The sequence below is a fragment of the Coptis chinensis genome, chromosome 5, assembly GCF_015680905.1.
Source record: "Coptis chinensis isolate HL-2020 chromosome 5, ASM1568090v1, whole genome shotgun sequence".
Classification (NCBI taxonomy): Eukaryota; Viridiplantae; Streptophyta; class Magnoliopsida; order Ranunculales; family Ranunculaceae; genus Coptis; species Coptis chinensis.
In genome coordinates this window covers 62,249,700-62,273,254 of record NC_141460.1, presented here as the reverse complement: position 1 = coordinate 62,273,254, position 23,555 = coordinate 62,249,700, and the positions used below count along the sequence as shown (strand labels likewise).

Genomic DNA, 23,555 nt, shown 5'->3' with positions numbered 1-23,555 from the left:
ATAGACAAATAATAAAATAACAACATCATGGTGGACAAGTTTTCGGGATACTGGATATCCACATACACACATAATCTCATGTGCGTGAGATACACTTGAATATTTTATCCCAGTCTTAGAAAGCTCCAGTAAATCAATGTCAGGTTGAGGTTGATTTAGTAAGAGTTTTGAGCAGCAAGGAACAAAATATCGCATATCCGATATATATTATTTTTTAGTATACCGATATTGATATATCTAATATATATCTACTGAATATTGAATTTTTTTTTTTATATATATCAAAATTTTTGATATAATAATATATATCGACCGATATATATGATATATACAATATAAATTGTTGATTTTGATTAATATTGTTGACTTTAACCTATATATTATTGATATTTTTGATATAATAGATGATATTTCGGATATATCAACATACAAAACAAAATTTTGACTTGTCACAAAAAAAACTAGATATATCTAATATATATCCGATATATATTGGTTTTTAGATACACCGATATATTTACCGAATTCCATATTTTGATCCTTGAGCAGTAAGCGTACCGCGTGGGAGAGCCAGCAAAACAATTGTCAAATAAGGTGGAGTGGAAGTCAGGGATTGGGTCAACGAAATGCAGAAAAGAAATAGAGTGAGTAGACCAAATAAGCTCAACAGATGATCTGCCCATGACTTTCATGGTCCAATGGTTGAAATTTACGTCGGTTTCACTTCTCTTTTACTTCAACACATATACTCTCTCTATCATTGCTTACCGTACGCAATTTGGTGATATTGTTAGGCGCATTTTTCCTATACACAGGTGTAAAACAAACTTGCAATGAAGAATAAATTTGCTAGTTTAACAAGATTAATAATTCTACTCACACACACGTTGGGCGATCTTCCTTGTTCCTAATTTCCTATCCAGAATCTGTGGTCACAGTTTACATGAACTTTAGGAATTGCACATTACAGTGAATTTAATTTTCTTTTTTTTACGATGAAAATCCATCTACTTACCTAAAAAGTCGATTTTATTCCTAGGCCCGTCTGACTAAGAGAACACAATATGTCCTAGGTGCATGGAAATATTCCATCAATTTGTTGGAACAGTAATTCGGGTGTGTCCTGATTTATTAGAAAAATTACTACATTTATTTATATGGATAATTTCCTGATTCGGATAATGTCATTTTGTTCCCAGTGGGCAAAAAGTTGTTGACATTACCCACTAGGCCACTAGTTGCTGATAAAATGTCATTTTGCTAATTGGGTACACATGATCATATATATGTTATGTCATTTAGGGTGTACTTTTCACATATTTTTTTGAGAGAAAAAATAAAATAAAAAAATCTCTGACCTCTCCCGTACTTATAAACACTTCCCCTGCATTTAGGGTGTACTTTTCACAATTAGGATCTCTAATAACACCCCAAAATCTCTGACCTCCCCCCTACTTATAAACACTTCCCCATGCAATTACAAAATGTTGAGTTAGTGAGAAGATCCCACAAAATCAAGACTGTAATAACTCTATTTACTCGTAAAAAACAAATGAGGTTGGTGAAAATGTGAATAGTATTAAAATGAAAAATAAAAATAAAAAAGAGACTTGTACCCGCCAAGTACATGTTCTACTTATGTGACCGTTTATCTTGGAGACTGGTCGAACGTGCTTGCCTGCCTTTATCAATTTAACCAAACTAACCCCCCACTCTTTTCTCTCACTCTGATTAGCTTTTAAGCTGGTGAACTGAAAAAAGTTTGAAGTTATAAAAATGAAACACAGCTAAAAAAAAAACGTTACTTATTACTCTTCTTCTTCTTAAGCTTTTGGTACATACCCCTTTCTCTTCCTTCTTTCCATTAGCTCATTTTCATGCTTTCTTCTTCCTAAGACCCTTTTTTTGTTTTCTAGAGAGGAAGAAAGATATGGGTGAAAAAGTTGAGGTTCTTGAAGCTGTGTTAAAGGAAGTTGTGGATTTGGTACTTGTTTATCTCTTCTTTTTCATGTAAAGTACATTTTTTTGGTTTTTTGATGAGTTTTGTGATGTTTTGAGTGCAGGAAAACATACCCATTGAAGAAGTATTTGAGAATTTGAGATGTAGTAAAGATGGTTTAACAAGTGCTGGTGCTGAAGAGAGATTAGTCATTTTTGGTCATAACAAGTTAGAGGAAAAGAAGGTTTGTTTCATTGACACTCTTATATATGCCATTTGTTTTATTCATTTTGCTTCAAAATTTGATCTTTATTTCATTTCTATGTGTTTATAGGAAAGTAAGTTTTTGAAGTTCTTAGGCTTCATGTGGAACCCTTTGTCTTGGGTCATGGAAGCAGCTGCAATTATGGCTATAGCACTAGCAAATGGAGGGGTGAGCTTAAATTATGTGTTTTATGAAGTTGTTTGTTTGTTTTATGTGATTTTGTTCTGATTTTTAAGAATTGTGTTGCAGGGAAAGCCTCCTGACTGGCAGGATTTTGTGGGGATTATTACTCTACTTGTTATTAACTCAACGATTAGCTTCATTGAGGAAAATAATGCCGGAAATGCCGCTGCAGCTCTTATGGCGCGTCTAGCCCCTAAGGCTAAGGTACTAGATTGAACAGATTTTGCTTATACAGGTTTTCTGTTTGCATTTAGTTGTTTTCTTCACTGATCTGTTTTAATTTTAAGCTGCATCTGATAATTATAGCTGTTGTTTAGAATCTATTTTAAAGAAGTTATGAACACCATTGGTTTTAAAAAGGCTTTTTTCAAGCCGAAATCTGCTTTTGGAAGCCGACTTTAGTTGTTTGGAGTTGGTATAGTTTTCAGTATTATGCCTAATGATGAGAAATTGAGTGTTGGGTTTAGATAAAGAATAAACTAGAATTTGAGTGATGGGGTCATTTAGGTGAAAATAATGATATTTTAGGCTTGATAGTAGTAAGTCAGTGATATTCTAAGTGAAGAGTAAAAATAATAAGTTGAGTGACGTTTTTCGAATTTGTTTCATTTCCATGTGGTATCTAAAATTGTTATGGGTTCATGAAACTAAAATAGGTACTTCGAGATGGAAAGTGGAACGAAGAAGATGCAGCAGTTCTTGTTCCTGGAGATGTCATCAGTATAAAACTTGGAGACATAGTACCAGCCGATGCTCGTCTCCTCGAGGGAGACCCGTTAAAAATTGACCAGGTGACTCTACTATCTAATGATCGTCCCTTTTTAAAACTCATTATGCAATCGAGAATACCCCTCCACCCTCTTAAAATTCTGATCTGTTCTCCTTTTGAATTTTCAGTCTTCTCTAACAGGGGAGTCCCTTCCTGTAACAAAGGGCCCAGGAGATGGTGTTTACTCTGGCTCTACATGCAAACAAGGTGAGCTTGAAGCTGTTGTGATCGCCACTGGTGTTCATACCTTCTTCGGAAAAGCTGCCCATCTTGTAGACTCCACAAATCAAGTTGGCCATTTCCAAAAGGTAAGTAATACAGAAAAAGAAAATTTCTTGTTGAAGTGATTTATCTATATTCCTATTCACTTTTCTGTGCTAGTTTTATATCTGTATATACACTACTTCTTAGGTCTTAACTGCTATTGGGAACTTCTGCATATGTTCCATTGCCGTGGGAATGATTATAGAGATCATCGTCATGTATCCCATACAAGACCGGAAGTATCGTCCAGGAATTGACAACCTCTTGGTGCTGCTCATTGGAGGAATTCCCATTGCAATGCCGACAGTTTTGTCAGTTACAATGGCAATTGGTTCCCATCGCCTAGCTCAACAGGTTTGTCAGAGTACTTTTCAAGGTTTTTTAATTTTGATTTTGTGTGGTTTACAAAATTTGATAACAGTGATACCTCTGGAATTTAACTAATGCAGGGAGCCATCACGAAGAGAATGACAGCAATAGAGGAAATGGCAGGCATGGATGTGCTTTGCAGTGATAAAACTGGAACTTTGACCCTGAACAAGCTCTCAGTAGACAGAAATCTTATTGAGGTTAGACGGATAATACTGCTGCTGGTTTGTTCTTTTTCTAACCTAACATACGTTCTGGAATATAGACCTGATAGATCTGCATGATATTCTTTTGTTCAGATTTTCATGAAAGGAGTAGACCCAGATAGCGTCGTTCTGATGGCAGCCAGAGCTTCTCGTGTGGAGAATCAGGATGCAATAGACGCTGCTATAGTTGGAATGCTGGCTGATCCAAAGGAGGTAAGTGGACGAACCATCTCATTGTGAAAAAGATTTTTATTTTTTTTTATTATTATTTTTTTTATTGGAGCTTATTACCTCTGTTCTTTTCCCCATATTTTCTTTTGGCTGACTTGTCCCTTTCTCCTCCTGCCAATAGGCGCGAGCTGGTATTCGTGAGATTCACTTCCTTCCATTCAATCCGACTGACAAGCGAACAGCTTTAACTTATATTGACAGTGAAGGCAAAATGCATCGTGTCAGTAAGGGTGCACCTGAGCAGGTAAATTCGTCTACCTACGCATTTATTGTGGCTCTATATTGTTATTTTTTTTTATCCTGATTCTCATTCAAGTATGTTTCTTAGATCCTAAATCTTGCACACAATAAGTCAGACATAGAGCGTAGAGTTCATACCATCATCGATAAATTTGCAGAGAGAGGCCTAAGGTCACTTGGAGTAGCATACCAGGTAACTGATATTCTGTTTTCCCTCTGAATCAATGTGCTCTCATAGAAAGCATCACTGAAACTCTTTTACTATTGTAAATGCTGTCCAGGAAGTTCCGGAAGGAAGGAAAGAGAGTCCTGGGGGTCCATGGCAGTTCATTGCCTTGATGCCTCTGTTTGATCCTCCTAGACATGACAGCGCTGAGACAATTAGGAGGGCTCTGAACCTTGGTGTCAATGTTAAAATGATCACAGGTAGGTATTGTTATGCCATTTACCTCCTTTTTGTGAAAACTACAGGTTTTTGTACATGAAAATTGATAATGAAAATTATTTTTGGTTTTCATCTAGTTCTGTCATTCATACCAAGATTAGTATTAGTAACTTCATCATATATAAGCAGAGAAAGGGTTATTTCATCCTCTACTAAACCATCCTACGTATTGTTATGTTAAAAACATACATGTTATAATAATTGAGAATTGGACTGATACAGTTGTCAGTTCCAATTTTAAGATCTTTGTAAAGGTTTTTCGTATCTTGTCGCACTTCACTAACCCCTCCATCTTTCCCCTAAGGTATTTTTTATCCACGCACCGTTAATTTTGTGGTCTTCTAAAATCTGTCTCCATAGATGATTCATTTTAAAATATGGAGATTGGTTTAGATTACAATATCTTTTTGTGTTCATTGTGATTTTCTTAAAAGCTTTAGTTTCTAAGGTTATCTTCATGATTCCAAATTTTGAAATGTGTGTCAATGCTTTAAGATAACTTTCCATGTACATCCATTTTCTGTCAACCCTTCATATTGCCAGGTCACGTAGGCCGATCCATCCTTAAGCGGGGAAAAAGAGTATTTGCTTTCTGTCAACCCATAGTAAAAAACCAATCTCAAAGCTTACAGACAACTGCACTGAAACGTGACTTGTTTTGTCCAGTTCTATAATGCACGATAGCCTCCTGCATATTATACTTGTACCTCTTATTGTCCATGTTTCATATCTAAATCTACTTCTTATGCCTCTACTTTTTATTGTGACTCTCTTTTCAGTGACCTATTCTTATTTATATATGTCGCTTACTCTTTGATTTTGTGATTTTCTTCACTACCTGGATCAATTTACTTGATTTTATTTATTTATTTTCGTTCTTTTTTTACTTGTGTCAGGTGATCAGTTGGCAATAGCAAAGGAAACAGGTCGTCGTCTGGGAATGGGAACGAATATGTATCCTTCATCTGCTCTACTAGGTCAGAACAAGGATGAATCAATTGCAGCCTTGCCTATTGATGATCTAATAGAGAAAGCTGATGGTTTTGCTGGTGTCTTCCCTGGTATGGTTCACTATCATCATATAAGGTGTCAAATTGTCTTATGGGTGCTTAAAGTTTGCATCTCATTGCGTTTTATTGTTTTAGAGCACAAATATGAGATTGTGAAACGCTTGCAAGCGAGGAAACATATATGTGGAATGACTGGTGATGGAGTGAATGATGCTCCTGCCCTTAAGAAGGCTGACATTGGAATAGCAATCGCTGATTCAACTGATGCGGCTCGTAGTGCTTCTGACATTGTCCTGACAGAACCTGGCCTAAGTGTCATCATCAGTGCTGTATTGACCAGTAGAGCAATCTTTCAGAGGATGAAAAACTATACGGTAATTTTTTATTCTGTTCATGGTCTAGTATGGATTAGCTATACTTTACATTTATCCTTTCGCCTGCAATTTGATTGCCGTTTTTTGTTTTTTTGGATAGTAAATGAAATGAAAACTAGATCATGTTTTGTGTTTTCTTTTCTTGATAACGTTTTTGGTGGTTGCAGATATATGCAGTTTCCATCACAATTCGTATTGTGGTAAGCTTCCTGGTAGTCTCAGGGTTATTCACTTGCATCATTTGAGTACTGTAATCTGGAAAAAGAGTAGGCATACTAGATAGGAGTCTTTTTAGATTTCTATCATCAAGTTGTACAGTTCTTACCTTCTCACCATGATTTTCATTTGACAGCTTGGTTTCATGTTGCTCGCTCTTCTATGGAAGTTTGATTTTCCACCTTTCATGGTGCTCATCATTGCAATCCTAAATGACGGTTTGTGTCTTTTAGATGAATTTTTTCCCCATTTTTTCTTCTGTGATTCATGTATTTCAGTTTCCTGTCACTAAGACTAGCTTCTATGATGACAGGAACCATTATGACAATTTCGAAGGACAGGGTGAAACCGTCTCCTTTGCCAGACAGCTGGAAGTTGGCTGAGATCTTTGCCACGGGCATAATTCTTGGCGGTTACTTAGCAATGATGACAGTCATTTTCTTTTGGGCTGCTTATAAAACAGATTTCTTCCCGGTGAGACGATATTTTCTTGTATACTATTATTACCAAGTTAACGTAGGAATTGGGCATGACCAAGCTCGAAAATCGTGTTTTCTAAGTTTGGATTTTATAACGGATGTTTCTGTGCTTTTATTTTAAAAAATAAATAAAAAAAACATATATATATTTTTAATGTTCTCCCTGAAAAAAATGTTAGAAATCTTCGTATTATTATTACATTTTGTTGAAAAATGCACATGTTTATTTCTTCTATCTCATAGTCTCCTACTGATGAGAAAGTTAAGAGTGTTTTATGTATATATCGTGTATATTTTTAGAAAGGACGTAGTATACGTTCTTTAAATCCATGGTTTGGTTTTGAGTTTATTGCTAGTAGTTTTAACAGGAGTTACCTTTTTTCTCAATTCTGTGTTTGCATATGGTTGTTCTCCAGCGCCATTTCAAGGTTTCTAGTCTTCAGAAAGAGGCTCAAGACGACTTCAAAAAGCTTGCCTCAGCAATATACCTTCAAGTGAGCACAATCAGCCAGGCCCTCATATTTGTGACGCGATCAAGGAGTTGGTCCTTTGTTGAGCGCCCAGGGTGGTTGCTTGTAATTGCTTTTGCAGTTGCTCAGCTGGTGAGCCAACTTCATATTCCTATGCTTGAAATTCGACCTTTTTCCACTAAGCACCACTGGTCTCATTTTTCATTTTGTGCAGATTGCTACTCTTATAGCAGTGTATGCAAACTGGGGTTTTGCTGCTATTGAAGGTATCGGCTGGGGTTGGGCTGGAGTGATATGGCTTTATAACATCGTCTTCTACTTCCCTCTTGATGTCATAAAGTTCATAATCCGCTATGCTTTAAGCGGGAGGGCGTGGGACCTTGTTATTGAGCAAAGGGTATGATCTGCACATCATCATATTTCTTCTGAAAATTGTTTTAGTACTGATTTTGGGCGTGGAGACCTTACATTTGCTTCTGGCTATTTCTCCACTCTGGCAGATTGCATTCACAAGGCAAAAGGATTTTGGGAAGGAGGCACGTGAGCTTAAGTGGGCACATGCTCAGAGGACGCTCCATGGGCTGGACGCACCTGATACCAAGATGTTCACTGACAGAGGAAGCGTTACTGAACTTAATCAGATGGCTGAAGAGGCCAAAAGACGGGCTGAGATTGCAAGGTAGGTATTTGTTAATAATCAATTCAGAAATGGATGTTCAGAGGAGTTGGTTCTTTTATCTATTTCTTCATGACGACCTTTTCGTTTTCCTCCTATTACATACAATTTCTTTTTCCATTTCGTGGACTACCTGGAGACTCAAGTCATTATACACTCAATCGTTGGAGAGTATTTATTAGTTTCCTTCTTATGGGTGTGAGGAGATTCACAAACAAGTGCTGATTATCTAATGGTACAATACGTCAACATTGACTTATGTGCTTGACTGGGAAATGCTAATCCAATGAAATATTTCAGGTTTTGCATGAACATGAACCCACCAAATAACTTTAACCTTTTGTTTTGTCATGCAACAATTGGCAGTCTATCCTGAAAATGACCTAACCATCTAACTTATTTTCATGGATTTGAAGAAAGGCTAAAATATGCTGGCCAGCTCTGTTAATTAATGTTTCATTGTTGTGGTGTGCAGGCTTAGAGAACTTCATACCCTGAAAGGTCACGTTGAATCAGTAGTGCGATTGAAGGGACTCGACATAGACACAATCCAACAATCTTATACCGTTTGAGTTGGGATCCGAGTTCTCTCAGTTTTCAAAATCCTCCGTTAGTTTTGAGAAAGAGGGAGTGAAGTCTGACAGTAAAGGATTGTAATTCACTCACTTACAATTACAGTAAACTCCACATTATTATTTCTAGCTTGTAGAAATTTTATATAGCGATTGTGAGTTGTGCATTCAATTTTAGCATCACAGCTGCGACTAAATGCGGCATTTTGTCTCCTCTGTACATGCTGGATGGGGTCTACTAGCTGACATTTCATATTTGTGGTTGTGAACATTTTGTCGATGGCCTGCTTTCTATGTTATCCATTGAACTTGTGATTGCAGCAGCACTGGTACAGATTAAGTTTTAGCGTTAGAGCTCCAGCCTCCAGTTACTAGATGGGTAAAGCTGGACCTGAAATTTTTCGTAATGGAAACAAATACAAGCAATTCTTACGTGGAAACAGTTATTTTGATATTGGAATGCTGATCGTTTAGTAGTTCGGTCACCCTTTCCAAGTAGTGGCATAAGGTGAGGAACTACTACAATGAGATCAGCGTTCTAATATAAAAAATTCACAAACCATTCTAGTAACCTAGTAGCTTTCGCTTTTTATCTTCAAGAAATTGGTCCCAAGGCCCAATTTGGGGAAAATGAAGTTTAGAGGATATGATTTTTTATGAGTAACTCACAAAGACAAATTTTGGGGAAAAGTAATTTACAAACCCATTATTTCAAAATTAGTAACCCTCAAGGACAAAATAAGTTAGCCCTGTCTTTTTACATTTTTTAAAATACCAATTATACTCTTTCGTGAAAATAATTCTCAAAGACAAATGACTCGGATTTAAAATAAATATTTTTCAATTTTACTTTTTTTGTCAATTTATTATGAACAATGAGTGTTCATATTTTCTGCTGGTGTATGTACCTTATACAATATATTGATGTATGAACATTAAATGTAGGTGAATGTATCTTATACAATATATTGATGTCAATGTTCATACCCAATCAATATTCATACACAAAGGCTGAACATTGAATGTTCATACCCAAAGGACTAAAGACTATGAACATCAAATGTTCATATGACCCATAGACTATGAACATTGAATGTTCATACCCACTCAATGTTCATATCCAAAATACTATGAACATTGAATGTTCATATCCAAGAACTATGAACATCGAATTATGAACATTGAATGTTTATACCCAAAGGACTATGAACATTGAATGTTCATATCCAATCAATGTTCATACCCAAGGACTATAAACATTGAATGTTCATATCCAAGGACTATGAACATCGAATGTTCACTGTGAACATTGAATATTCATACCCAAAGACTATAAACATTGAATGTTCATACCCATAGGACTCATAGGACTATGAACATTGAATGTTCATATCCAAGGACTATAAACATTGAATATTCATATCCAATCAATATTCATACCCAAAGGACTATGAATATTGAATGTTCATATCCAAAAACTATGGACATTGAATGTTCATACCCAATGACTATAAACATTGATTCATACCCAATCAATGTTCATACCCAAAGACTATAAACATTGAATGTTTATACCTAAGGACTATGAACATTCAATGTTCATACTAAATACACCGGGTCATTTCGTTTGGGCCGGAACGTTAATTATTTTGCGTCAGGGATATACTTGACATTTCATCTACCCGATCCGTTTTTTATTTCGCGTCAAGGGTATACTTGACTTTTCATCTACCCGGTCCTTGTGAGTTATAAAAATAAAAAGGTGTCTTTGAGAGTTATTTTTTCGGCATTTTTGTCATTTTTGTCCTTGAGAGTCACTCTCTATTTTATCTTTTAAGGCTGTTTTTTATTTTTAAAACCAAGTCCTTTTTGGTTGTGCCTCATTTTAATAAACCATCAACAGGATAAGAATTGCTCAACTCTTTAGGTTCAAAACAAACTGGAGAGATTTTTATACGAACATAAGTACATCACAATATCACATTGTTTTTGCATGATTGTGAACTGAGTTGGACAAGATCATGTCCATATTTTCTAGTGGTGATTTAAATTCATTTACACGAGTTTGTCAGACACTGGTGTGAGGATTACAAGAGTGAAAATTTCTGAACTTATTATGAAGCTCGCAAAAACATAAGACACACCAATACATAATAGCGTATTCACTTTACCAAGTTTTGAGTGATACTAAAACGGAATTGTTATAATGCTCAGTTCTGTGTTGTGCTGTGATTTGTGAAAAGGCAATGCATTTCTCTCACGGCAAAACGCCCAATGTAAGATTGCTGTGACATCCAAGTTATATGGGGTCACATTTCCCCCTTTTAACTCTCTTCTTTAACAAGGCTTTATCAAGACATTGATTTGGAAGTACTCGAGATCTCTACAACCCGGGTACAGAGATCATTTCTGTAACAGTGTTATCTCACCGTTGATCCGAATCCGAAATGTGTCTCGATACCTGTGTGTGTTCCGAGATGTGTGTGTGCAATGTATGTGTGTGTGGTTCTCTGTACCCGGTTATAGAGGAACCGGACTCGATTTGGAATACTATCCATTGTTTGTTTGCATCGCTGAATGCTAAAGAATGACCTAAGATTTTTTTTCCCTTTTTCTTTAGAATCAAAGACCCTACAATCTAGCAATCAGCCTTCAGAGATTCAAACAAGCATATACATAATTGCCAAGTTGCCAACTACCACAATAAGTGGACAACAAAATAACACAACAAATAATTCAAGAACGATAAATTAAAAAAGCACAACTTCTATTGAATTAAAATACATAAAGGGAAACAATAGCAAAACAAAAACAAACACAACCATAATTTTGTGCTACTCAACTCATACTTGTGCTCTATGCAATTCAAATTCAATCTTCCTATGGAGCTCATCCTTTTTGGCCCCAACAACTTTATCAACTTGCTTTCCTTTTCTAAAAAGCACGAAAGTTGGCATCGCTTGCACAGAAAATTCTTGAGCCACTTCCTGCAATCATCGTAAACACACCACCACCATTCATAAAAAGCCAAAATTAAAAAATAAATTAATAATAACCAAATAATAAAAACTTACTTTTAACTCATCGACGTCAATTTTAACAAATATGACGTCAGTAAATTTGTTTGACAAGTCAATGAAAGCAGGCTCAATGAATTTACATGGACCACACCATGAAGCAGTAAAATCAATCACCATCTAAAATAAAAATCAACCCATTAGATAAAAAAATTAGATGAACAGATGGGTAATGGGTCACTAGATGTGTTAGCCCACTTACCAGACTAGAATCATCTTTGATAGCGTTGAGATGATTTTTCCATTCAGAAGAAGAATGAAAAGCTTGAACTCTTGAAGGTCCCGAAGAAGCAGCAGCCGCAGCACCAGAAAAAGCAGACATGATTGATCCCATCTTCTTGATATCTCCTCCCTCTCTATATATGTGGTAAAAATAAATTATTTAAAGAAGACAAGGTGATTATTAATAATAAAAAGGTCCACTAGCCCACTGCAACTTTTGCACAGTTTCCCAGAAAGCAAGACTCTTTAGGCTCCAACATTTATTTATTGTCCACAAGTTCGGCAAAAGAGATTCCATATCCAGTACTCCACGCCCTTTATTTATTGGACAACATGACCGAAAAGGCCCAAGGCTTTAAAGACTAGCCATTTTGCCCGGCCATGAGCTGATTTAAAAGCCTAAAATTTATTTGAATAAATAATATATTTATTATAGGGCCTACTACATTAGGGGGTGTTTGGATCCTATTTATTTATTGCTAAAAAGTGTTTATTAGTGAAAAAACATTTTTTGAAAAAATAAATGTGTTTGGTTTCTATTTAAAAAAAAATAGTTTTTTCATCCAAAAACACTTTTTGGTCCAAAAAACTTGTTTTATGATAATTAGGTAAAACTTGTTTTTAAGTTAAAAAATTATTTTTTTTGAAGGAAACACTTTTGAATAAAGGCAAATGAACTGGGATGTTTTAGACTGATTTATTAATAGCAAAATATATCATAGTGTGAAATCGATTTTAAAAAAAGTTCACAACCAAACATGTTTATTGAAAAACTGTTTTTAGAATAAATACTTTTTCATAAAAGTGTTTTTTAAGAAAAAATACTTTTTTGAAAAAATGAGAACCAAACACCCACTTAATAGCTAATCATTTAAAAGTTCAGAGTCCACTATAAATTACCGGTTTAACATTTTTATTATTTTTTAACTTCTATTATACAGTTTGTGTTGTTAATTTGGTTTGGTCTATTCAACCAACCAACGTCCATTTGATATAAAGTCTATAGTGCATACAATCTTTACGAAACCAAAGAACGTTTGCTAACATGAATTTGGTTTTTACACCAATTACAATCACAATCAAACCAATGTATAGTATTATGCAAATAATACTTCTATACTACATTGTAGGGGTGCAAACGGATATGTTCGGATGCGGATATGTCTGTATCCGAATTCGAATCCGAAAATTTACACCGATATCCGAATCCGAATCCGACGGATATTAAAAAATTTATCCGAATCCGATTTCGGATATCCGAAACGGATATCGGATAATATCCGATCCGAAAATTAAAATTAATTAAAATTTTATTTGCTTTAAATAATTCATTTTATCACTATAAAAACTAGTATAATAATAAATATATATATTTGTTATTTATTATTATTATTTTATTATTATAGTTTTATATTATTAGTTTATGATTTTATATAATATTTTATACAATAAAAAATGAATAAATTAATTATATATAATAACTATTAATTTTTTAAATCGGATCGGATATTATCGGATGCGGATATGGCAGTATCCGAATCCGTATCTGAAACCAGTTCGGACATAAAAAAAATATTCGAATCTGAATCTGAATCCAAAATTTTCGGATAATATCCAATTTTTCGAATACGAATTCGAATCGAATTCGAATATTTGGATATCCACTTGCACCCCTACTACATTGCCATCTCAAATGCCCAATATTTTATATGTTGCATAATTCATAAAACTTGAGCGGTTAGATGTCACGACATGTTAAATGCAAATTAAATTGTAACTCAACTAATGCTTCACATACTGAAATTGAGACTAAGCAAGCCTTAGTTTAAATTTTTATTTAGTAAGCTAGAAACACTAAAGTTTCTATATAACGCATGACATTCTAATAATACTGAAGCAAAAAATTTGCCAGTCTTTTATTCAGTTATACAACATTTTTTGTACTAAATTTGACAGAGTTGTGCGTAACTAACCAAACATTGCTAATAACATCAATTTCAAAATAAAAAAAAAAAAATCACAAACAGTCATGTAACGAAAACAATGAAACAAATAGCTAAAGTTGCACCAAACACCCAATTTCACAATCATCAAAATCAGATTGTTTGTGATCACATCTTACACTCCAGAAAATAAATAAACAACATGAAAACTTATTTACTTAATTCAGTCTAATTCAAAGTTTCAGCCTTGACTAACATAGTTTGGGACAAACTAATAGAATATTCCATAAAACAACAACTCTATACTGGATCTTTCGCAATCCAACGACAAAGCTTAAGCGCCAGCCCTTTGGATGATGCGCGGACATTTTGGTCTTGGTGATCAAAAAGTTCAGGAAGCATCTTCAAAATTCTTTTCGGTGGGACAACTTTTGCTCCTAAGTCACTACACAAACACACACAAAAGGCCAAGTGACAAAAAGAAAGTATTAAGTGTCTTCTAATCAGTTCACATATTGAGAGGTACATACGTAAAGTACATATTCAACAATGAAAACACAACAAAATGTGAACCTTAATGCCTGAAATTTGACATCGATAGCTGGCACAACTGCTTTGGCAACTTTGTTCTTGATTGCCTTCTCCATAGCATCGTCCTGAAGTTCCAAAACCCAGAAGAATATTTAAAAATAATGTATTTTCAAAAAAACATTGCTAACGGTAAAAAAAGGCTAGCAGAAAATGTCTGCATTTATGACAACCAAAATTGCCAAATCCAAAGAACTAAGTTTAACTAATAAGCTAAAAAAAATTTGTCACTCAATTGTCTCCCTCAAAGTAGTACTCCATGGTTTTTGAGTCTGATCAATTGATAACGCATACCTTACGCTTACAGTAGAGCCTGCTGCCACACCTCATGCTGTATAGAAAAGAAACTGCAGTTTTTTCCCACAACAACATAAATTTTCTTCTTAACAAAGCCTAAATCCAGAAATATGTCGTTCTTTATAATGAAAGGAGTGAGTAGTGTGATTGCAGACAAACTTAGATAATTGTATAGCTCATGTGTAGGTTACCATTTGGTATTACCTTCAATCTAGTGACATGAGATTGGTATTTGAGGTACTGCAATGAATCAATCACTTGAAGCAGATCAATCTGCCCTTATACTTTTTTCATCACCAAAATAAAATTTCCTTCGTTTTTCATTGATTTCCAAATGGGTCAATTGGACCATTGGGATCAACCAAGTTCGCATACTTATTAGCCAACATTGGTCTTTCTTTTCTTCTCCTTCTTGAGTTCAAGTTTATCCATCAGGGACTGACGTTAGTATTTGATTTGTCAACCCCTTTGAGACTAACCAATGATCTCCTTACAGAGATATACTAACGTTAGGCATACAAAGAAAAATCTCCTTTCTAAACAATCTGCTTGATCCAACAACAGATATGATACATGTCGCTCCATCTTACGATGTGCAATTTTGACTACTCTTCCTCCACTCCCCAAAGAAATCTCTGTTTAGGCTTCCGAAGTTGCTTCACCGCCCCTTCTAGAATGGGACATAAGAATAAGTAGTAGAAGAACTGCTAAGTGTAGACTGTGAAAGAGCTCATTCCACCGTTTTAAAGGCACATAACCTTTTACAACTCAACCCCACTTCAACCTTTCCCATCCAATCTGTTTCGGCAGTAAACTGCTTCAACACAACGAGAGCAATGGTAAAAAACACATTAAGAAACAGAGGAATTTGATGTTGGGGGAGATGAAACTGAACCAAATAATGGCTGTCTACGTACCCAAGATCTATTCTCTAGGGATCAAGTTTCCATGTAGTTCCTTATGAAAAATAATGTGGTATTTATATAGGTAGAGTAGAGAGTCATTGTAGCTCAAGTAATTTTGTTGCTTGAGTAATTGTGATAGAATATAATTATCAACTAATAATTATCTCTTTGATAAGAAATGAATATGGACATAAATCAATGTACATTAGTGGCAAGCCATGTGGCTAAGGTTCAGCCTTAGACACATGAGTTAATGGGCCTGTACATTGATCCATGATATTGCGAATTGGGCTTTAGCCCTGTTGATTAAATGAATAAATAATGGACGTTTGCCACGTAGGTGGGGGTCGAAACACCGCCCCCTCTTTGTCATGCGAACAAAATTCACATGGCAAAGAAGAGAAGAAAAATCAAGGAAAACTTGGAATAAGAAAAAAGTAAGCGTAGTGTATAACGAAGTATCATGCGAAAGGAAATTATAGAAAAATGGAATGTCGAGAAAAATGCCTGAAATATTGTGTGTTAAATAATTTTAAACTAATTTATATGAGGCTGCAATGTAATTAATTGATAGAGGGTGAAGCAGGAATTAAAATAGATGACAAAAAATCGATAAAGAAAACCAATTTTTAACCCGGATTGGCAGATCTAGCATTAATAGAAGTATGGAAAAAAAAATGGATTCCTTTCAAGAAAGTGGTTGGGCTGTAGTGGCACACCCACTAGTTGGTGAGAGGGGTGAACAATGTTTGAGTTTCCACATGGTCAAATTAATTTTTGAATTTCAAAGATGCCCAAACCTGGGCTATTAAGCCGGTCCAGTATATTGAAAATATCCGGGTTGGATAAGGTAGGAAGAATTTAAATCTACTAAGGAAATATCCGGGTTGGATAAGGTAGGAAGAATTTAAATCTACTAAGGAAATATCCGGGTTGGATAAGGTAGGAAGAATTTAAATCTACTAAGTCGGTCGGTTAATCCGGATTGGATAAGGTAGAAAGTTAATTTAGATTGGATTGGATAAGGTAGAAAGTTAATTCAGATTGGATAAGTGAACTGTTCGTGGTTGAGGCAAGAAGGAGATAAAGAGATAAAACAAAGGTAGGAAGTGATAACCACATTCATGCAACGAATTTAAATCCAGATTAGGAAGTGATAACACGAATTTAAATCCGGATTAGGAAGTGATAAGCTTCGTAACTTGGAATAGTTGGCGAACACAACAAAAACATAACTCGCAAAGGAATAAAAAAAATAAAAAATAATAGGGTCGTCTTATCCTTTTCTTCTTGTCGAACAGACAGTATCCCGTCGAAAGAAAAATGGGGTTGTGGAATCCTTGAGGGTGGGGTTTGTTTTTATTTTGAATAGGATAGTGATTGTTGTGAAAGATCGGTAGGGATGATTTGTTGGTGGTGGTGGCCTGAAATTGAGGAGTGGAGGTAGTTTGTTGTTGAATGACTATAACAATACTATAGCAAAAGATATTGACGAAAAATTTCGAGCGGAAAGATCACAATACCGTAGAAAAATAATAATAATAATAATAATAATAAAGAAGCTGAACAAAGGTTTCGCTTAGAAAGTTAACTTCATGCGAATTTTTGCCGCACGGAGAAACGACGGTTGTACGAGCCTCGGAAAGTTTCGCTCAGAAAGTTCGGCTTAATACCTTAAAAAAAATAATGATGCTGATGAAAATTTTCGTTAAGTAAAATTTTCGTAGAAAGATCGGAGAATACTTTAGAAAAAAAATAATGTTGTGAAAATTTTTGCTCGGAGAATTTTTGTAGAAAGATCAGCCACAATGCCTAAAAAAATAATGAATTTGTGATTTAAAATTTTTAATTTCGGAAAATTTTTCATAGAAAGATCGGCACAATGCCTTAGAAAAAATAATGAAGCTGACGAAATTTTCGCTTGGAAAATTTTTCGTAAAAAGATCGGCACAATGCTTTAGAAAAAATAACGACGTTGACGAAAATTTTCACTCGGAAAATTTTTCATAGAAAGATCGGCAGAATGCCTTAGAAAAAATAATGACGCTGACGAAAATTTTCGCTCGAAATTTTTTTCGTAGAAAGATCGGCACAATGCCTTAGAAAAAATAATGACTGCGGAAAATAGTTAACCGAAAGCGCTAAGCGAAGCGAATGCAGATTTTGAAAAAGAAAATGAAGATTTAATCGAACAACCGTAAGACAATTGACAGAGACAATTGATTAGGTAATTGTGTGAATGTAATACCATAGAGCTAAAACTTCTTTTGATGAAAAATAAAAATAAAGATAGGTTTGTTATTGAATATTGTTGTTGTGTCATATAACATACCTGCGGAAAACTGACAATGTTATAGATTTATGCAGTTGAAATGAAATAGAACGAGACGCCCCCATGTAGAGAAAAATGCCCCCCCCCCCCAATGCTAACTTAACTCGGCAAAATTAGACTAAGCGAGTGTAAAAACATTTGAACTTCGACTGACAAAACGAAACGCGATGACTTAGTCGGATATTGTCGTAGTGATAGTAACGGACTAAGCGAGCATAAAAACGTTGAAACTTAGATTGACGAAGTTAAACGTAGTAACTTCGTCAGATTTTGTTATAGCGATAGTAATGACTAAGCGAGCGTAAAAAGCGTTCAAACTTAGACTGACAAAGCTAAATGTGGTAACTTCGTCAGATTTTTTCGTAATGATAGTAATGAACTAAGCGAGCATAAAAGCGTTCAAACTTAAGCTGATGAAGCTAAATGTGATAACCGTCCGGATTTTTTTAAGTAATGATAGTAATGAACTAAAGCGGCGTAAAAGCGTTTAAACTTAAAATTTGGCGAAGCTAAATATGGTAACCGCCATTTTTTTTCGTAATGATAGTAATGAACTAAGCGGCGTAAAAGCGTTCAAACTTAAAGGCGACGAAGCTAAATGTGGTAACCGTCGATTTTTTCGTAATAATGATAGTAATGAACTAAGCGAGCGTAAAAATGTTCAAACTTAGACTGAAGAAAAGATGACTGCAAAAGTGATGTGTCAAACCCTTCGCTTCTAACGGCGGCGGAGAGATAAGCCAATGAATCTGCATGACGTAAGTCATTTCGAGGTCTTTGAGTGATAGAGATGCTATCACATTGTCGAGCAAGACTATGTATCAAACTAAGATAAGCCACCATACGCTCATCTCTTGGCTCAAAAGACCCACCAAACTGATTTGCAACAAGGCGAGAATCCGTGTATAACTGGAGCTTTCGCGCCCCTACTGTCAAAGCTGTTCTCAAGGCACAAATGGCATCCTCATACTCGGTTTCGTTATTTGAAGTGGCGAAGCCAAGTCGCACAGATTTCCCAATCTTGTCTCCGCCGGGTTTTACAAAAACACATCCAATTCCAGACCCAGATTTACTATGGGAGCCATCTGAGTAAACAATACATAGGTCAATAGGATTAGGAATTGCGTTTTCATGTTGGTCTTCGTCGCCCCCAGTTAGCGGCGACAGAATGTCTTCCATAGATTCTTCTTGGCGCAAGAAATCGTCAATAGGAGAATCATCAATTGAAAAATCAGCTATCAAAGAAGCCAGAGCATATCCTTTTTCAGTAGTACGACTTTCAAAGACATTGCTATATGCATTAAGATAACTTTCCCATTCGGCTAATCTACTTGATTCTGATAAAAAAGACGAGTCTACCATCATCAATGAAAAGAACAACACTAACAGCTTGAGTTGTAGCTGCCAGGTATATGCCACTAGGTTGACCCGTTGAAAGACTTGTCAATATAGGAGGACTGACCAAGTATTTATTCAGTTGTTGCAATGCCATCTCACAATCAATGTTCCAAGTTGCCGCCCTCTTTAAAGTCTAGAAGAAGGGATGACAACGATCGGAATATTTAAAATAAATCTATGAAGAATGGCAAAGCCGACCCGGTAAGTCGTTGAATTTCCTTCTTATTTTTGGGTGATGGCATATCAATAAGCGGCAGCGTATCGATCATGATTAGCCTCAATACCTCTACGAGTCATGAGGTATCCCATAAATTTTCCAGAAGAGAGGCCCAAAAGAACATTTGGCGGGATTGAGTCTCATGTTATACTTGTTAAGCCTATCAAAAACAAGTTAAAGATCGGAAAAATGATCATCCGTATCCTTTGATTTAACGACTATATCATCGATATAAGCCTCCATTATTTTTCCCAGCAGATCGGAAAAAATTGTATTGAAGAGTGAAATCCATTTCACCCGGAAGATTTAAATGCATTGAATGAGGCGCCCGGTCGAGCCTATGTGGAAGATGACACCTGCCATTACCTCTTACAAGAGTTAGAGATTTTAGGCGGTACACACGTTCATGTCCAACTGGAGATTGTCTTTTTCTTTGCGTGTAACCAGCCTATCTAGGTCGGTAGTTTGTCTGGGATTGTGGTCTTCTCTCTAGTTGCTTCTGTGACACCTTCTTTCCCTGCCTGGTCGAACCTGTCTGGGATGGCAGTTTTTTCTCAAATCTGCGAGGTCGGCCTTCCTTGTCAGGTCGGTCCAGTCTAGGATAAAGGTTTCCCTTATACTTTCTTCCGTGACACCTTCTTTCCCTGTCTGGTCGGACCTATCTGGGATGGCGATTTTCCTCAAATCTGCGAGGTCGGCCTTCCCTGTTAGGTCGGTCCAGTCTAGGATGAAGGTTTTCTTATACTTTCTTCCGTGACGCCTTCTTTCCCTGTCTGGTCGAACCTGTCTAGGATGGTGATTTTCTTCAAATCTGCGAGGTCGGCCTTCCCTGTCAGGTCGGTCCAGTCTAGGATGAAGGTTTTCCTTATACTTTCTTCCGTGAAGCCTTCTTTCCTTGTCTGGTCGAACCTGTCTAGGATGGCGATTTTCCTCAAATCTGCGAGGTCGGCCTTCCCTGTCAAGTCGGTCCAGTCTGGGATGAAGTTTTTCTTTATACTTTCTTCCGCGATGCCTTCTTTCGGAGGCGTTTGTACCGCCATTTGCGGTAGTGGCGGCGGCGGTGCTGCTACTTTTCGGAACCTAGTAACAAAAGTATGTAACTTTTCGTCACGTTGTTGCTTGATGTTCAAAAGTGAGTCGACATCCTTTGGCGTCTTGCAATTGTGGCGGAAACGATTAACAAACTGATTTTCTAGTTCATTGTATTGGTGAATTGATCTTGAAGGCAACTCACTAAACCAGCATAATGCTTCTCCCTTTAGAGTTGATGGAAAGAGCTTACATATGAGCGGATCATCTCCACCCCATAACACCAACTTATTTTTGAACGATAGAACATGCAAGCCAGGATCTCCTTCCAGTCCATCATAAAGTTCAAAATCGGGTTGTTTGAAGTTGGGATGGTGGTAAGCTTCCTGAATGTCGAGCGAAAACTTATCAAGTACTCCATCATTGACTGTCAAGTTTTTCATTCTTACATCCCTTGACTCTCTATCGTTAAGTTCTTTTGCAATCAACTCTTTCAACTGTTGTTCTGTTAGAGTTAAAGTATTGGCTCGAACAACTGGACACCCCCGGTCTTGCCCATGTGGAGAAGGATACCTTCCATTATCTCTTATTAGAGTTAGAGATCTTTGGCGATACGCACGATCAGCTCCGACCGGTGATTGTCTTTGTCTATCCCTGTAACCAGCCTGTCTAGGCCGGTAGTCACCCTTGGCCGGGTGGTCGGTATAATTATACCACTTCTCCATGTTTTGTTGCTCTTGTCTGGGACGCTCGCCTTCCCAGTCATGTCGGACATATCTTGGATGGCGGCCTTCCCTGAAATTGCTTCTTAGAGGTAAATCTTCCATTTGATATCGGACATGTCTAGGGTAGTAGTTATCCCTGCCAATCCGATTCTCCCCATAAGTACGGGTAATAGGGTCATTACTCTTAGAGTGTGCACTGGTCATGACTCGTCGTAACTCACGCTCAACCGTATTAGGATTGGCAGTAGCGGAGGCGGTGGCGGTTGCGCTGCTACAGTCGGATGTTGAGAATTGATCCTACCACTAGGAGCAACTTGATTGTTCAACGGTTCTTGCATTGGCCGATTTGAATTTCGAGGGTTGCGAGTATTATTAGTAGGAGGAATATGTCGACTATTTGGTCTGCTTCTTGTGCTTACCATCTTGATTGTTTCACGTGGTCGTGGGTTCGATTCCCACAGACGACGCCAATTATGTTTCGGCAGTAAATTGCTTCAACACAACGAGAGCAATGGTAAAGAACACATTAAGAAACAGAGGAATTTGATGTTGGGGGAGATGAAACTGAACCAAATAATGGCTGCCTACGTACCTAAGATCTATTATCTAGGGATCAAGTTTCCACGTAGTTCCTTATGAAAAATAATGTGGTATTTATATAGGTAGAGTAGAAAGTCATTGTAGCTCAAGTAATCTTGTTGCTTGAGTAATTGTGATAGAATATAACTGTTAACTAATAATTATCTCTTTGATAAGAAATGAATCTGGACATAAATCAATGTATATTAGTGGCAAGCCATGTGGCTAAGGTTCAACCTTAGACATATAAGTTAATGGGCCTGTACATTGATCCATGATATTGCGAATTGGGCTTTAGCCCTGTTGATTAAATGAATAAAATAGATACCCCTACTAATGGACGTTTGCCACGTAGGTGGGGGTCGAAACACAATCTAAGTAAACTTAATAAATATGGATAAAATATTGACCAATAAATCATTAACAACTTTATAAACCAACACAGTTGGATGTCCTCACTCAGTTATTAACCCATAATTTAAACCTAAGCGTGATTAGGAGATATTTAGGATACCTAAGCCTGCTAAGACACTTGTACCTAAAGCTCGGATACCACTTTGTAACGCCCCAAATCTAAAACAATTATATACCTAAGATACGTGACTTTTCTGGAAAAATTTCGACAGAGCCTCCTCTGTATTTTCAACATTTCATAAATATAAAACCTATCATAACCTGAAAATTTAATAAGAATATATTCAAACAAAATATAAAACCTCATACCTCAGTCGTAAATTCAACTACTAAAAGATATACTAATTCGTAGAACCAGCTACTTAACCATCTCGACCAATGCCAGTTAAGTCAAGTAACCAATCCTCGAATAAGAAAAAAACTATAAATATACAAATCACATTCCAGAAACCCTAATACACGACTCATACAATGCAACTAACATACATACATCTCCTACGTTACCAGAACAACCTCAACAAAACCATCTAACCCTACATATTCATGTAGCAATTGCTCATAGTTCATACATAATACCAAACCAATTGTTTTACCTTCAAGAAATTAACATCACCGTATATTAAATCTGATCTCAATAACAAATAAGAAGTGTTTAACAAAGACCAATCTGCAGCATAAATTTCTTCAACAACCACAATTTAGACTGTTAATATATCGTTCTTTATAATGAAAGGAGTGAGTAGTGCGACTGCAGATAAACTTAGATAATTGTATAGCTCATGTGTAGGTTACCATCTGGTATTACCTTCAATCTAGTGACATGATGAGATCGTGCTTATTGATGGAGTTAGTGCGGCGCAACTACCTTTCCCTCTTGAAGTGGAAGAATATCAACTGAACCTTTTGTTTGTACTTTGTACTTCAACTGACCATACCTACAGACTCTCTACCTGGACTTCCAAGTCCTTTAACAATCTCCTTTTCAAGGGTTTGTTTAATAGCTTCATTTTTATGTCCGCCCTAAAATAAAATTTATTTAAAAATATAAGAGACTTTAAAAAGTTTGAAGCTTGCATTTCAACCATTATCTCACTCATTCTTAAAAAAAAACTACAAAATGC

At 36.2% G+C, this 23,555-nt stretch overlaps 2 protein-coding genes across 5 annotated transcripts; one reads left to right on the top strand and one right to left on the bottom strand.

The window, feature by feature from the left end:
* The first annotated feature begins 1,650 nt into the window (after positions 1-1,650).
* Positions 1,651-9,031, top strand: LOC147498242 (plasma membrane ATPase 1). 4 transcript variants are annotated; one of them, XM_086560306.1, is made up of 22 exons: positions 1,667-1,834; positions 1,917-1,984; positions 2,064-2,183; positions 2,274-2,372; positions 2,454-2,591; positions 3,044-3,178; positions 3,285-3,464; positions 3,568-3,774; positions 3,870-3,989; positions 4,089-4,208; positions 4,348-4,470; positions 4,555-4,659; positions 4,748-4,892; positions 5,808-5,972; positions 6,057-6,295; positions 6,463-6,495; positions 6,648-6,729; positions 6,825-6,985; positions 7,407-7,592; positions 7,675-7,857; positions 7,961-8,139; positions 8,612-9,031. In XM_086560306.1, the coding sequence occupies exons 2-22, from the start codon at positions 1,931-1,933 to the stop codon at positions 8,706-8,708; spliced, it is 2,871 nt and encodes a 956-aa protein (XP_086416432.1). In that variant the 5' UTR covers positions 1,667-1,834; positions 1,917-1,930; the 3' UTR covers positions 8,709-9,031. The 4 variants fall into 4 exon arrangements, with proteins under 4 accessions (XP_086416431.1, XP_086416432.1, XP_086416430.1 ...); XM_086560305.1 differs by having other exon boundaries at positions 1,651-1,984; XM_086560304.1 differs by having other exon boundaries at positions 1,695-1,834; positions 5,808-6,295.
* A 2,334-nt stretch (positions 9,032-11,365) lies between these two features.
* Positions 11,366-12,371, bottom strand: LOC147498241 (thioredoxin H2-like). Its single transcript, XM_086560307.1, has 3 exons — positions 11,988-12,371; positions 11,783-11,905; positions 11,366-11,695 (listed from the first exon to the last, which is right to left on the bottom strand). The coding sequence occupies exons 1-3, from the start codon at positions 12,117-12,119 to the stop codon at positions 11,552-11,554; spliced, it is 399 nt and encodes a 132-aa protein (XP_086416433.1). The 5' UTR covers positions 12,120-12,371; the 3' UTR covers positions 11,366-11,551.
* Between the last annotated feature and the right edge of the window lie 11,184 nt (positions 12,372-23,555).

Excerpts from the sequence above, each read along its gene's own strand:
- LOC147498242 (XM_086560304.1), top strand. The coding sequence starts at position 1,931 with ATGGGTGAAAAAGTTGAGGTTCTTGAAGCTGTGTTAAAGGAAGTTGTG. Across the intron at positions 3,775-3,869 it reads CCCATCGCCTAGCTCAACAG|GGAGCCATCACGAAGAGAAT; the intron begins GTTTGTCAGAGT and ends TAACTAATGCAG. Across the intron at positions 6,986-7,406 it reads ATAAAACAGATTTCTTCCCG|CGCCATTTCAAGGTTTCTAG; the intron begins GTGAGACGATAT and ends GTTGTTCTCCAG.
- LOC147498241 (XM_086560307.1), bottom strand. The coding sequence starts at position 12,119 with ATGGGATCAATCATGTCTGCTTTTTCTGGTGCTGCGGCTGCTGCTTCT. Across the intron at positions 11,906-11,987 it reads TCAAAGATGATTCTAGTCTG|ATGGTGATTGATTTTACTGC; the intron begins GTAAGTGGGCTA and ends TTTTTATTTTAG. Across the intron at positions 11,696-11,782 it reads TTGACGTCGATGAGTTAAAA|GAAGTGGCTCAAGAATTTTC; the intron begins GTAAGTTTTTAT and ends CGATGATTGCAG.